This window comes from Gorilla gorilla, chromosome 4 (genome assembly GCF_029281585.2).
Source record: "Gorilla gorilla gorilla isolate KB3781 chromosome 4, NHGRI_mGorGor1-v2.1_pri, whole genome shotgun sequence".
NCBI lineage: Eukaryota > Metazoa > Chordata > Mammalia > Primates > Hominidae > Gorilla > Gorilla gorilla.
In genome coordinates this window covers 55,738,067-55,753,189 of record NC_073228.2, presented here as the reverse complement: position 1 = coordinate 55,753,189, position 15,123 = coordinate 55,738,067, and the positions used below count along the sequence as shown (strand labels likewise).

Here is a 15,123-nt window from a genome sequence, read left to right as displayed (position 1 = left end):
AGAGAAGGTGAAGAGTAAGGGCACAATGGATGCAGGTACATGGAAGCTTGTATAAGCTCTCTTCTCATTGTTTCTCTTTTCTTGAAAATTGGGAAGCAAGGTCTGATGGTATCAGCTAAGAGTGGGGAGAGGGAAGTGGGTGTTACAGGTTTGAGGGGAGAGATGCGAAACCGTCATCCAGGAGGTTGCTAAGCTTGAATTTAAAGTAAGATCAGTCAACAGAACTGTTTTTTTCTCCATCAAAGTTCAGCTGGGCAGGTGCAGGCATGGGAGCAGAATGGAGAGAGTTGGATTTAAACACTCTGTAAAAGCACAGAGTAAGCAGAGTGAAGAGAGAAGCAAGTTGAAGCAAGTTGAGAGAGAAAGTTGAAGGTGCAGAAAAGATGGTGATTATAATGATTAATCAAGGACTGACCTTGGAGTTTAAGCCAGATAGGAATGAAATAAGGTGTAAGGAGGGAGTGAAGAACAGAAGAAAAGTGGGAGGATAAACAGGTGAGTTCAACTCAATGGTACTGATGATTTCAAAGGATTGTTGGACTAGAGAGAGGGAGCTGGAAAGAGAGGATGGAGGGGGTAGCAAAGAAAGAGATACTTGAAATTGAGATTATGGGGAATGAGAGGCTGAGCTAGGGTATAGGATAGAACCACTAGAAGAAAAGAAGTCAAGGATCCAAGAGGCCAGATTATGGGAAGAATCATCTATGTGGATATAGCAATCACCAAGAATTATCACATGACTATTAGTAATGGACAGAGTGACAATGTGCCAGGAACTAAAAGATGCAAAGAATGAGAGGGAGTGACCAAAGGATCAGGAAACACAAGGAGCAGTGAGGGTATGGCACAGTCTGATGACATGATATTCAAAGATGGGATTTTTTCAGAGAGAAGGGAGAGGTGTCTGGAAGCAGCAATGAGGATCAAGGAGGACAATATTCCCCTTCCAGGCTCAGTGATTCAAAAGAAAGACAGAAATCAGTCAGTACTTCAGAGGGCTACAGGGGAAGCAATATCTTTAGAGGAGAGACAGATCTCGAGGTGAACAAGGAGGTTGGAGCAGAAGATGAGGAGGTAAGGGATTTTGTTGATGATTGACCATAAGTCCTGGAAGCCACAATGAAATAGTTTAAAGATATATTTTTGATTTAGCATGTCTCGCACTAAATGCATACCTACTATTTCATCTAGTGCTCAACCAAAGAAACAGCAACCTGTTTTATAGATGGAAGAAAAACCAAGTGAACATATTGAGAAATAATTTGTCTCTAATATGCTGTCTTAAAGAATTTTCACAAATAATTTTGTTTATATTTAATTTTTACCATAAGTGGTGATTTTTGAACTTAAACCTCTACCGTTCCCCCACCTCTCCACACATGTAGCATAACCATATAGCACCTTGAAGTAGTATATGTTCTTAGTGTGTACCTTGTAAGGATCCTCAGGATCTACCCAGGCCACATGAAACATATGACGAATTTCTTCTGCCAGTCCGATTCTTGCTCCACTGTTGGCTGATACATAGATGCGTGGAATACCTTCTGCCCTAGCAAGTTCGGAAGCTCTGAGAAATAACAAATCCTCTTGAGGCCCAAAGGACCCAATTCGGTATGTGATGTCATTGCCAATAACAATGATATCTCGGCCTTCTGGATATTCAGGACTTTTAAAGGTCATTTTCCAAGCTACCATGCCAATCTGGAAAGGCATAAACAAACAAATGAACAGAAGTTTCTTACAGGCAGAATTTTTTTCAGGTTCATTGAAGGTATCAGAGTATACCTAGGCACAGCCATTATGTAAATATACACATTGCTAAGGAGCCAAACTCCCTGTGGGAAACTACAAAAGACATTCTAGTATACTGCTAGATTATGCTGAGAACAGCTGGTCTACTGTGTATTTCAAAACTGTCTCAATTCCTTCTTTGGGCCTGCTCAAAGAAGACAGAAAAGCCAAAATCTAAATGCACTCAGGATACATGTGGAAGAATGCCATGGCACTGTTGATTAAATCTAGATTTCTCATTTTACTGCCATATATACTAAGACACTGATATGGTTTGGATGTCTGTCCTCTCTAAATCTCATGTTGAGATATGATCCCTAACATTAGAGGTGGGGCCTGGTGTGAGGTGTTTGGGTCATGGGGTGGATCCCTCATGAATGGCTTGGTGCTCCCCTCTGATCTGAGTTTATGCTAGATCTGGTTGTTTGAAAGAGTGTGGCCTTTTGTGGGTGAAAGCAAGCATGAAGAGAGTGCTATGAATGCCTTGGGCACGCTACAAGAGTACAAGGTGGTGGGTTGCTACCTGCCCACCCCCGAATGCCACATGCTGCCCTTCTGTGGTATGCGAATCTTTGCACCTAATCATGTCATTGCCAAGTCCCGTCTCTGGTACTTGGTATCTCAGCTAAAGAAGATAAGGAGTCTTCAGGGAAAATTGTCTACTGTAGGTAGGTGTTTGAGAAATTCCCCCTGCAGGTGAAGAAATCTGGCATCTAGCTGCACTACGACTCCCGTAGCAGCACCTACAACATGTACTGGATATCAGGACTTGACCACCATGGGTGCTGTCATCCAGTGCTAGTGAGACATGGGCACCTGGCATCACACAAAGGCCCACTACACCCAGATCATGAAGGTGGAGACTGCGGCCAGCAAGTGCTGCCAGCTGGCGGTCAAACAGTTCCATGACTCCGAGATCAAGTTCCCACTGCCCCATGGGGTCCTGCATGGTTAGCATAAGCCATACTTCACCACCAAGAGTCCCAACACCTTCTTCTAGGTGCAGGGCCCTCTCACCCAGGTGTGGCTTAAATTAACTCAAAAATGTCACGGTGCTTAAAAAAAAAAAAAAAAAGAGTGTAGCACTTTGCCCCCCACCTCTCTCTTGCTCCCTCTCACCTCTCTCTTGCTCTCTCACCATGTAATGTGCTGGGTCCCCCTTCACCTTCCTCCAAGATCATAAGCTTCCTGAGACCCTTAGCAGAAGCCCAACAGATGCAGTTGCCATGCTTATAGAGCCTGCAGAACCATGAGCCAAAAATAAACATCTTTTCTTTATAAATTATCCAGCCTCAGGTATTCCTTTATAGCAACACAAATGGACTATCACAGACACTATTTCCATCTTTTGTGACATTTGTTCCAAGAAATCTTTAACACACAAGGAAGCAGAAAAAGGATCACGTCTCACGGACTGTACACTTTTCATGATCCAGGCTCCTTGTACTGTCCTCTAGCATTTGATAGGAATAACAGAAACACTCTTTACTGATTTGTTTCAGGTATGTTCCATTTCTGCTAGAATTTACCAATGCTCAACATTGCATCCTTGTGAGCATCTCTTGCTTTCTCCTAGCACCAGAAAAACCAAAGGATGGAAATAACTAATCTCTTGCTGCACTATATGTAAATCTCTGCTCTCTGTTCAGCAGCATCTGGCCAGCTACACAAATAAATGATATTGACTTAAAAGGCAGAGGTGACACGTCTCTTCCCAAACTCTCACAGCCCTCTCCTGTTTTAATCCCCTTCTATATGAGAACTAGTCAATCCTTCTACTTGTATATTTGCTAGTTCCATTTCTTTTCTATGCTATTCATTCATACTCTAGTTACAGCTGTAGTTTTTCACGTCTGCCTGTCTGTTTCCCCTATACCTGGATAAGTAATGTTTTCCATTCTTTTTTTCCCCCTTTCTTTCTGTCTCTCACCCCCCTCCTTGCCCCCACCACTCGCCACCAAACACAAAGCCTACCTACCAGATGAGCATCCCTGGTCCTGCCTAATGGAGCCCCAGCCACATCTGCAGCCTTGGTCCCTCATCCCCAGGCTGCTGCATATCACCTCACTGGGGAGCTGGCCATCAAGAAGGGCCATTAACAGAAGTAAATAGCAGCATCCCTGGAAAGCCACATGCATCACCCAGACTCAACCGGGCCAGTGATCATAAGCTCTGAGTACACATTCCTCAATCCAATTGCACATCCACTGTAATCAGGCTGGTTGAAGCATTCTACACAGCTATTTGTGATTCTCAGCATTAGGAAATATATATATGAAACACCCACAGATAAATATAAGCTATTTAATATATCATACCATTGGCCAAATACAAGTCAAAATGGATATAATACACAGAAAAAAATCCAATCACTTTCTAAGATAAGGTATTACTCTATCTACTCATTAAAGACAGAGAAAGGAAGGAAAAATAGATCATTCAAAAAATAACACAGTGAACATTCAAATATCAGGATAATTTTGGTTGTGGTTTCTAAGAAGCTAGTTAATATAATCCCTGCATGAGGAGAAATGCTTTATCTGCCTTCACACATGCCCCTCTAACCCCAAACCTTTTGTTTTTCAGGAATGAAAAGCTATTTTCTGTCAATTTTCCTCTAAATGCATTTGTAGTTAGAAAGATTGCGTTTTACACCAAATTTTATGATATATTAACCCTAGGCACATAGGCCAGAAGCAGCTCAGATACAAGCCCTGAAGAATCTACTTCAGCGTTTGTGTGCTAATGTAAACATTGTGACCATGTGGCACTGGGCAGGCAAATAATACTCTTATCTTTCATTACTACCTGGGGACTCTAACTGTGTCACTTGGGCAGCAAGTTCAGCAATTGGCTAGGTCATTATGCTTGCAATATTGAGTTCTAATTAGGTGTCAGCACAGCAGCACCAAGAACACACTATTCTTTATCAATGTCTTTCCAAAGTATGTTGCTCATCGACTGCCTCCCCACCCCGCCCCGCCCCCCCGTCTTAAAAAGTACCATTACAGAATGGAGAGTGTTATCCCAGTCTCAGCGCAGCAAGATTCCTGATCGGAAGACATTCAGTTTTGAGGTAGCATGATGGACAAACATCTAAGAAAGCACTATTATTCAATTTACATTAAAATAATTTAGATTTCACTGCTAATCAAAGGATAGGGCATATAAAGGTGAACATTGGCTTTGGAGTCCAACAAACTTAGATCCAAATCCAGGCGCTATCACTTATATTAACTAACTGTGTGATCTTAAGAAAATTATTTAATTTTACTGAGCTTCAATGTCCCCACATGCGAAATTAAGAAAATAATACCCATGGGTTTGATAAACAAACTATTAGAAGCAGAAATCTACTATATTAACTTCTACGTAAAAAACTTTGTCTTTCTCTCTCCTCTCCTCTCACTCTGTCCAAATCTTACCCATTCCAAAAGGTTCATCCAAATTCCATTTCCTCAGTAAATCTTCTCCCAGCCTAAAGTAATTCCTATCTTTTCTGATCTCCTACTAAGACCTCTGTGTAGAGAATTTTTTTTTTTTTTGAGACAGAGTCTCGCTCTGTCACCCAGGCTGGAGTGTAGTGGCACAATCTTGGCTCACCGCAACCTTCAACTCCTGGGCTCAAGGCAATCCTCCCATCTCAGCCTCCCAAATAACTGGGACTACAGGCATGTGCCACCATACTCGGCCAATTTTTGCATTTTTTTGTAGAGACAGGATTTTACCATGTTGCCCAGGCTGGTCTCAAACTCCTGGCCTCAAGCCATCCTCCTGCCTAGGCCTCCCAAATTACTGGGATTACAGGCGTGAGCCACCTTGCCCAGCCTGAGAATTCTTCTGATAACTAATTATATGCTGCCTAGGATTGCTTTTGGCTTACCATCTTGAACGATTATAGCATCTCCTCTAGTGCTTCCCAGGAACACTAAACATAGTCTGGGAGTAATAAATGCTTGCTAGTTCCAGAGTCTTTTTATTTTTTCAATTTAATTTTTTTTTTTAAGACAGGGTCTTGCTATGTCACCTAGGCTGGAGTGCAGTGGCACAAATACAGCTCACTGAAGCCCTGGCCTCCTGGGCTTAAGTGATTCTCCCATTCAGCCTCCTGTGTAGCTGGGACCACAGGCGTGTGTATTACCACCATGCCCAGCTAATTTTTTTTATTTTTTGTAGAGATGGGGTCTCACCATCTTGCCCAGGCTGGTCTTGAACTCCTGGACTCAAGTGATCCTCCTGTCTCGGCCTCCCAAAATGCTGGGATTACAGGTGTGAGCCACTGCACCCTGCCTCACTTTTAAAAATAATACTTGAAAAATACTTAACACCAAGGGCTTAGAACATTGCCATTTATATTTAAGGAATCATAGAATAAGAGTCCTGAATATTCTTAAACTATTTTATTTTAAAAATAACAATAGCTATCATAATAACTACCATTAATTGAACATTTACTATCTGCTGTACTGTTCTAAAAGTTGACAACTACTGATAGTGGTTAAGAGCTTAAGCTGCAAAGTCAAGCTGTCTTGGTTCAAATCTCAGTTTTATGCTAGCTGTATAACCTTGGACACTTAACGTTTTACAGTTTCACTTTTCCAATTATAAAATGGGGATGACAGCACCTTTCTGGAGGTATTGTTGTGAGCAACACCATATTAAACTAGTACAGAGCCTGGCATACAAAAGCCCTCAAATGGTAGTCAGTATTAACTCAAAGGTAGCTGAAATTATTGCCATGAGGAAATTAAGGCACAGAGGAATTAAGTAACCTGTCCTTATAGCTAATGTGAATTGTTTACTTATTTTTTTTTTAGATGGAGTCTTGCTCCGTCACCCAGGCTGGAGTACAGTAGCGCGATCTCGGGTCACTACAACCTCCGCCTCCCGATTTCAAGCAATTCTCCTGCCTCAGTCTCCTGAGTAGCTGGGATTACAGGTGCATGCCACCAGGCCTGGCTAATTTTTGCTTTTTTTTTTTTTTTTTGGTACAGATGGGGTTTCACCATGTTGGCCAGGTTGGTCTCGAACTCCTGACCTTGTGATCTGCCTGCCTTGGCCTCCCAAAGTGCTTATTTTTTAAAAGGAGGTTCACATACACAAAAATGGTATTTTCTTTTTTTTTTTTTTTTTTTTTTTTTTTGAGACAGAGTCTCAGGCCATTGCCCAGGCTGGAGCACAGTGGCGTGATCTTGGCTTGCTGCAACCTCTGCCTAGGTTGGAGTGCAGTGATGCAATCTTGGCTTGCTGCAACCTCCGCCTCTCAGGTTCAAGTGATTATCCTGCCTCAGCCTCCCAAGTAACTAGGATTACAGGCACGTAACACCACGCCCGGCTAATTTTTGTATTTTTAGTAGAGACGGGATTTCACCATGTTGGCCAGGCTGGTCTCGAACCCCTGACCTCAGGTGATCCACCTGCCTCGGCCTCCCAAAGTGCTGGGATAACAGGCATGAGCCACCGCGCCCAGCCAAGAAATGGCATTTTCTTTACTAGAGAAATTAAAGAAGTATGTTCCTTAATTAAAAAGATATTAGTACAAAAACTGGCAAAAAAAAAAAAAAAAGAGGTCTGTGGTTTAATACAATTGTATCAATATTTATTTCTTAGTTTGGTAATCATATCATGGTTACATAAAGTGTTTTAACATTAAGAGAAGCTGGGAAAGGGTATACCAGAACTCTCTAATACTATCTTTGTAACTTTCCGGAAAATCTAAAATTATTTTGGAGGGAAGTAAATTGGATAGTAACATCACTGTTAGTGTTCTGTACAGCCTTATAAGATGATGACTATGAAGACTATGAATAGCATTTAAAAATACCCATGATGTAATACTAAATTAGAAAAGGGTTCAGACTCAGGAGCCACATTCTGAGACTCTGAATCTGAATCTAAGATAATTTGACAGAACTGAGACTCAGCTTTCTAGCCATATACCCTGAGGTAAGTTATCAACCTCCCTGTACCTCGGTTCCTTCACTGGTAAAACAAGGGTAATAAAAATCTATGGCATAAGTTTGTTGTAAGGATTAAATACATGTTAAGTCCTAGGATAGTGCCTGGTATATAGTAAGTGCATAGTATGAACGACAACTTCATCAACTGAAAAGCACTTTGTGGGGTAAAAACAAAAATAAATAAGAAACAGCAAAATGAGGTGATAATTATTGGGATGATGAAATTGTATTTTTTTTCCATTCTCCAAATTTTCTTTTTTGTGTTTATATTGCATTGATAACTTTAACTTTTTATAAAATAAAAAATAACAGAAAAGAAAACTACCAAATACTCTTCACTGGGTGATAGGTACATGGGAGTTTATATTATTTATGCCTACTTTAGTGTATGTTTGAGCATTTCCATAACAAAAAAAAAAATTTAAGGGGGGAAAATAATCTCACCAGCCTAACTGATTTCCCATATTTTAGAGGAACTAATTCTAGATTTTAGTCATACTACAACAGATCTTATTTATATAAAATTTGAAAGAGATAAATGTATGAAAATTAAAAATCAAGACTCACTTTAAAGAGAAAGAAATATCAAGAACTACATTAGTTTGTTGGGTTATCATTTCATTTTCTAAAAAGAAATGCTCTGCAATGATATGGTAGAGTGTAAACATATGTATATATAGGTTTATACAATATTAATGTCTCTACCTCAGAAGTAACTGCTTCAGTGTTTTTCTGGTCTGATGGTTAAATACATATTTATATTTTTAAAGTCAATATTTGTACAATAGACAAGAACAGTGCCTATCAGCTAAATACATATTTAGGACTGTACCACATGTATTACAAACATGTACTAAAATCGAAAGCTTTTATTTATACAGAACCTTTCATCTTGAAGAGGGCTAAAGAACTTTACAAACATATGTACGTAAAAGGACGTTTGCACTGATAGGCAGGGAAGGTACTCATTCACCCACTCCCCTATTTCTTCTACCAGTCCTGGGTAGGAACACATGGTGTCAACAGATGCAGATCTGTAACAGCTGCAAAGACATACAACACAATAATCCAGTTGTGATGCACAGTCACTGAGAGGAAGCTTGCAACTTGAGAATAGCAACAGCTCTCCTCCAGTGTAGAAGCACCATAGCCGTTTCCAGCTTTGTGTTTTTAAATTATTCTCTACCAAACTCAACTAATCACTTGACAAAATTGAATTTGATACTGGAAATGGTTTCTGAATGCAAAATACCTTCTGTCTGATGATGAAAACTAGATTGAAAAACGCTTCCCTCTGCCCTTGTTAGATTTAGGAAAAAAAAAAAAGGGTTACAACATTCAGGAGAAATGGTTCAAAATATTCTACCTAAGAATAGCTTCATCTCAAAGGATTAGGTCATTGCTTTGGAAGAGAGTCATATTTCACTCTCTAATTAGTACACTGTTAAGTTTTTCAGTCAAATTACTTTCTATAGATGGGTCTATCTATATTATATACATAATGGAGATTTCATATCAAAAATTCTACAATCACTATAAAAGTATACACAGTGTGACAATGTGATTAGCAATGTGACATTCACTGATTTCACCTAAGCCCAATCTGCGTGTATATTAACTGAAGAATAATGACTAAAGGAGACCCCATCATTAAATCCCTCTTTTTGGGGGTCTTCTCTTTCTCTCCAACATTTTTATCCAGGTGAAACCCAGTGAAAATGACATGCCAGGACTAAGAGCTGAAGGAAGATGGAAGAGCTAAGAAATTAACAAAAAGGTACCCTGTAGCCTGCATGTAAGTGGGTGGGTTTATGGTCTAATGAGTTTTAGACTCAAACGGGCAGTGCCACTGTCGTCTTCTCTGATCACTGCCTCTCTCATGCACTGACTAAACAAGTGGTCCTAGGTATTCACTACAAATTATTTTGTCATTACTATAGCCATGAATAAGTTTTAAAATATTTAATTTCAGATCATTTTTCATAACAGAACATTCCAATGAGCAGGTTTATTAGGTTTAGGGTTATCAACCTAAGCTAATTATCTTAAAGTGAAAAAGGGAAGAGGATGAAAAGAGCTACAGTGAATAAGCTAAGGATAAGCAGAAATAAATATTTGTTTCCCTTATACAAGTTCTAAGGCAGAACATATTTCTTTGGCTACATTCTGATTCTGGAATGAACAGCTCAAGTGAGGGAGGAGGGGATGGGAAGGAGAAAGCAAGCAGAAGAGAACAGTCTTATTTAACTGTTTTTATGTGGGTAAAATGATTTGTGCCACAGTATTTCCATAAGAAGTGGGACCATTATTTTCCTGTAGAAACACATTTGGTTTGAAAAGTATCACTGGACAGGACGTGAAAATCAAACCAAATGAATTATTCACAACCTCTGATCAGAGGTGATCATTATTTCTGATGTTCCAAACAGTGATTAGGATTCTGCCCTGAGATGTCATTTTCTCGCTGAGTAACACCAGCGATACAGAAAGGCATTATCTATCTATCCATATATGTATTTTTTCTGCTGGGAGGACCTTGGTTTAATGTTACTATAACAGATAGTGAAAACATGATAATATTAACATTTATTCTGACGGTGCCCATAAATGCCATTAGTCTGACACAAAGTGTCAACACTAATCATGACCCAAAATTAACACCAAAATTGACATCAACATTAATTGTACTATCAATGTGAATAGAATGTGCAAGCACACACAGGCACTTCCCAAAGCTGCTGTTGTTACTACAAAATAAAACAACAATATTAAGCTCAACAAAGAAATTTGCAGGAAAAGCTAAGGGCAAAACATGCCAGGATTTTGTTTTTTAAGGGTGAAAGACATATCCATCAACTCTAGCTATGCTGTGGGAAGCAGAAAGGGAATATCTTTGCCACAGCTGCCTTTCTTACATCTCCACACTTTGACTTGAGCTCTAACAATACCTTTCCATACAGATTTAAATACAGGTTAGGCTGTGGCTGAGATGTTGAAGCTGTATTCGTTATATTCATGGTAAAAGCCTTGTTATATTCATGCTAAAATGATCTTGAGTTTTTTTTGGAAGAGTCTGTAAAAGCTATTGTTCTAATTCTGCTAATGCCAGGAAAATGACTACCCTGCAAGGCCCTTGAGCAGCAATACAAAGAATCCAAGCATGTTAGCGCTAACCCAGACTTGGGCATCATCTGCATCATAAAGATGAGAAAACTAAGATCCAGAGAGCAGGAATCTGAACTTGAGTTCCTTCTCAGATATATAACAAAATGTTACCTCTTTCCCCCTTTTGTATCTTGTATCCAAGCATGAAAAAAAGAGTTTTTCAGCTCTTAAGAAAATTATTTTGAGCTCTTTCACGTGATCACAGAACACTAAATAATAGAACATTGATATCTGGCAAATAATACAATATGGAAAGGCATTGACATATTTTTCAGCATGGCTTTTCCAAATGGCACAAATTAAGTCAAATATTGTATTTTAAGCCTTATGGCTTAATTCAAAAATGGCTGAATAAACTCACCTCAACCTCTCTAAACAGTGATAAAAGGGTAAGAAAAATATAACTTTTAGAGCAAAAAATTTTCATCCCAGAGGTAATTCTTTGAAAATGTTATCAAAGATTAGAAATAATAATTTTGAACAGGGAAATTATTTCCCCCTGTAACATTTATATACATGAAACCACAGTAATTTTACACATGTACACACAGTAATTTAATAAGCATAGGAATTATTTTTTAACAAACATGCAGTGGAGCACATAGAAGCTAGCGGTATTTGAGAAATGGGGCCCAGGATTAATTGGTTGGTATGGAAATTAACCAAGGTGGCCTACTATAGTCCCAGAAGCCTTGTCCATTAATCATACGAATGAGTGCTGAACTCTGGTGCCCCACACTACTCCTCATTCTCTGGTGTCATCTGTTGCTGTCCTGATGTTCATTATTGCCTCTGGTTGGAGCTGTAAAGTTTCTTGACATAGGGTACTATGTCACATTCTTTTTCAGTAAAATCTTACAACTTAAGACAGGTATAAATATGCTGGCAAGTACATTCTTTCGTTTGAAGGCTATCTCTAGACTTACTTTTGAAAGAAACTGAGGAGCCCTCCACAAGTACTACTTTAGTGAGCCAGTGGATGCATTAGGATTTTCAAAGTCAATCAAGGTTACTGAGCCTCATTTTGCTATCAAAAAAATGAGTAAAAACTACTCAACCTGATGAGAAATCTCCAACACCAATAATAGTCATTCAGAAGGAATTCTGAGAAAAGTATATACATCCCAAAAGAACAGTGTCAGAAATTCATTAGAAGTAATTCCATGATAAGAAGACTTATTTTTCAAAATTAGCCTCCATATTTTTCTAATGAGGGATCCAAGTTTGGTTTGGAAGATCATTTTAGACAAAGACTTGCAGCCAAATATACTTACTTAGAATGGGAATAAAAGAACAAAACATAGAATTAACATAAAATTATCTTACCATATATGCCATAATGTATCTTTCTCTATACTTAATCTCAAGGATTCAAAATTGATTTTTCAAAGCCTTGATGAAAAATAAGGCAAGCACAAATTATGAATACTTATGTATAATCATAATCATTTATGGATAATCATAATTATACATAACCATATGTATTTGACCCTTTTCTGCTGAGGATCCCAAAGCACTTATAAACATTCTCCTATCTTTAGGGACAGATTAATGGCAAAGACCCTTTTTATAAGTTGAACAATCAATGCATAGACCATGGTCCTGTTTTACAGACCCGCTTCGCTTAGGTCTATTTCTGAACTCACCTTCAGCATAGTACAATTTAAATATGCCTCTTTTCTAACACATATCTAAAAGACTGACACTGACTCAATTTCTATACACAGCATGAAAAGGCAAACTGATTTCAAAAGAATGAAACAAAAGCATGGTAAAGTACATCCAAATTAGCATCACATTCATGGAGCTATTTTGAGGTTAAATTGAGTAAAACAATTTTAAAAATCTAATGTTAAATATTTGGGTCCTGTGTTCATGAGAAATGGCCTACCCTTTTCTCACCACCAAAACCCATAAGCATATACACACTCTCTACAGGCAGAGTTTTAGAACATAATGCTTTCCACTAGAATCTGAGTCCAGGATAACCCAAGCAATTCCTTTGAGAGTATGGAAAATGTCAACCAAGTGAATTAAGACAGAGGGTAATGGTGGTTTTTCTAAAATAAGAGGTCTTTTGGGTTAAGAGGTCCAGCCTAAGAACTGTCAAAATGGATCTACTAATTAATTTCTCTAATCTTTTAGGCTTATATAAGCTTACCAACTTCCTTTCCCTACCAACTCCTAAATTGTTTTTTTGATACTCAAATTAGAGATTCAAAGGATTATAGTAACATGTAAGTGAGGAGCCCAGTCAAAATGGTAAGATTTGTTTAAGCTGGTCAGTAGATGCAGGGGTATTTGTCATATCACTGTGTATTTTTTTATATGTTTAAAATAAAAAAATTAATGAGATGCTATACTTTGGGAGACATAGGATATCAGTACATTGCCAACAATTAAAACAATAATTAAATATGGGTATTAGTTGGGCTAGCAGTTCTAAAACTGAACCCCTAATCCCCACTGTCCCTACCATTTCACCCCTGAGAACATAAAGCAGGACTAAAACCAAAATACCAGTCATGATGGCAGCTAGTCTTTTTTTTTTTTTTCAGCCAGAGTCTCACTCTGTCGCCCAGGCTGGAGTGCAGTCGTGTGATCTTGGCTCACTGCATCCTCCACCTCCTGGGCTCAAGAGATTCCTGTGCCTCAGCCTCCTGAGTAGCTGGGATTACAGGCGCCTGCCAACACGCCTGGCTAATTTATATATATATATATATATATATATATATATATATTTTTTTTTTTTGTAGAGATAGGGTTTTGCCATGTTGGCCAGGCTGGTCTCAAACTCCTGGCGTCAAGTGATCCGCCGACCTTGGTCTCCCAAAGTGTTGGGATTACAGGCATGCGCCACCGTGCCCGGCTGTCAGCTAGTCTTTAAACTTTAATTTACACTACTTTATTTCCTCTTCAATCATCCTCTTCCTTAAAAAAAAAAAAATAGATCCCTAATGCAAGGTTCAAAGGATCTTCAACCAAAGAGTTAAAATTGCAATTGCTTATCGCAGGAACACTAGGTAAAGGCTACTATACCAACTGAAAAAAGAAGGACACCAGTGAATCTGCCTACACAAACAAGGCCATTCACGAGGCTCATGTGAATGCTAAGCTGCTGAGAAGGAAAAACCCTGACACCTAGCGCCCATCTGAAAAAATGAAGGCTCAGAGCTACCACAATTCTTAAGAGTGGTAGTGTGTGTAGAGGTGACCATCAAATTGCATTCAATTTTTTTTTTCTTTTTCTTTTTCTTTTTTTTTTTTGAGACGGAGTCTCGCTCTGTAACCAGGCTTGAGTGCAGTGGCGCGATCTCGGCTCACTGCAACCTCTGCCTCCTGGGTTCAAGCGATTCTCCTGCCTCAGCCTGCCAAGTAGCTGGGACTACAGGCACCCGCCACCACGCCTGGCTAATTTTTGTATTTTTAGTAGAGACAGGGTTTCACCATGTGGGCCAGGATGGTCTCGATCTCTTGACCTCATGATCTGCCCGCCTCAGCCTCCCAAAGTGCTGGGATTACAGGTATGAGCCACCACGCCTGGCCCCAGTTGCATTCAATTTTCAATATACTTTCCTCCCAGAAAAACTTTTATACCAAGAATTCCAGTCTCTGAATACCAACCCTTTCCTGGGTATACATCTTGTACCTAATTATTATAACTGCTTCCAAATACAACATCGCAACATCGTCTTCTCATCTCAGTTTCTCATTATGACAGGCATGATGAGACAGAATGTTAAAAAGCTGCCCATGTTCTGATATGGTAAGAAAAACAGGGTCCTAATTTCTACTAGCACTAAAGTTACTATGGTAGTTGACTCTCTAACATATCTTTCAGCATTGCCCACTTTAGAGATTACTGGGCTAGTTCGCAGAGCTGATAAAAAGAAATAAAATAAAAGAATGCTAGTAACTTATTTCAGAATAAACAAGAGCATAGTCTCAAGAAGGCTAGGATTTTCTTTGTCCTACCAGGCAAAGTTAAGTTGTTCTCTGTCAAGTCTGTTACAGCCCTTGGCTTGATCTTAGCCTGAGCTTTTTAATAACAGGATTTAGTGCGAAAAGCAGCTGTACTGGATTGCGAACTGTTACTCAAAATGTCCCCACCTGCAATTATAGCTTCCACCAAAGGATCAAAACAGGTTAGTAAACTGGCAGGAAAATGAAAACAATTCCTCCAAAATTGAGAAGTGGTAAAGTAGAA

At 39.2% G+C, this 15,123-nt stretch overlaps 1 protein-coding gene and 1 pseudogene across 11 annotated transcripts in view; one reads left to right on the top strand and one right to left on the bottom strand.

Moving 5' to 3' along the window:
• The window catches only part of ACACA (acetyl-CoA carboxylase alpha), a 324,373-nt gene that overhangs the window by 76,067 nt on the left and 233,183 nt on the right, over positions 1–15,123 (bottom strand). For all 11 annotated transcript variants that reach the window (XM_031011317.3, XM_055388359.2, XM_031011323.3 and 8 more), the window contains one exon: positions 1,432–1,701. In XM_031011317.3, the coding sequence (XP_030867177.3) occupies positions 1,432–1,701 (270 nt within the window). The remainder of the gene's footprint in view (positions 1–1,431; positions 1,702–15,123) is intronic.
• On the top strand, positions 2,267–2,791 carry LOC101136489 (large ribosomal subunit protein eL20-like; annotated as a pseudogene).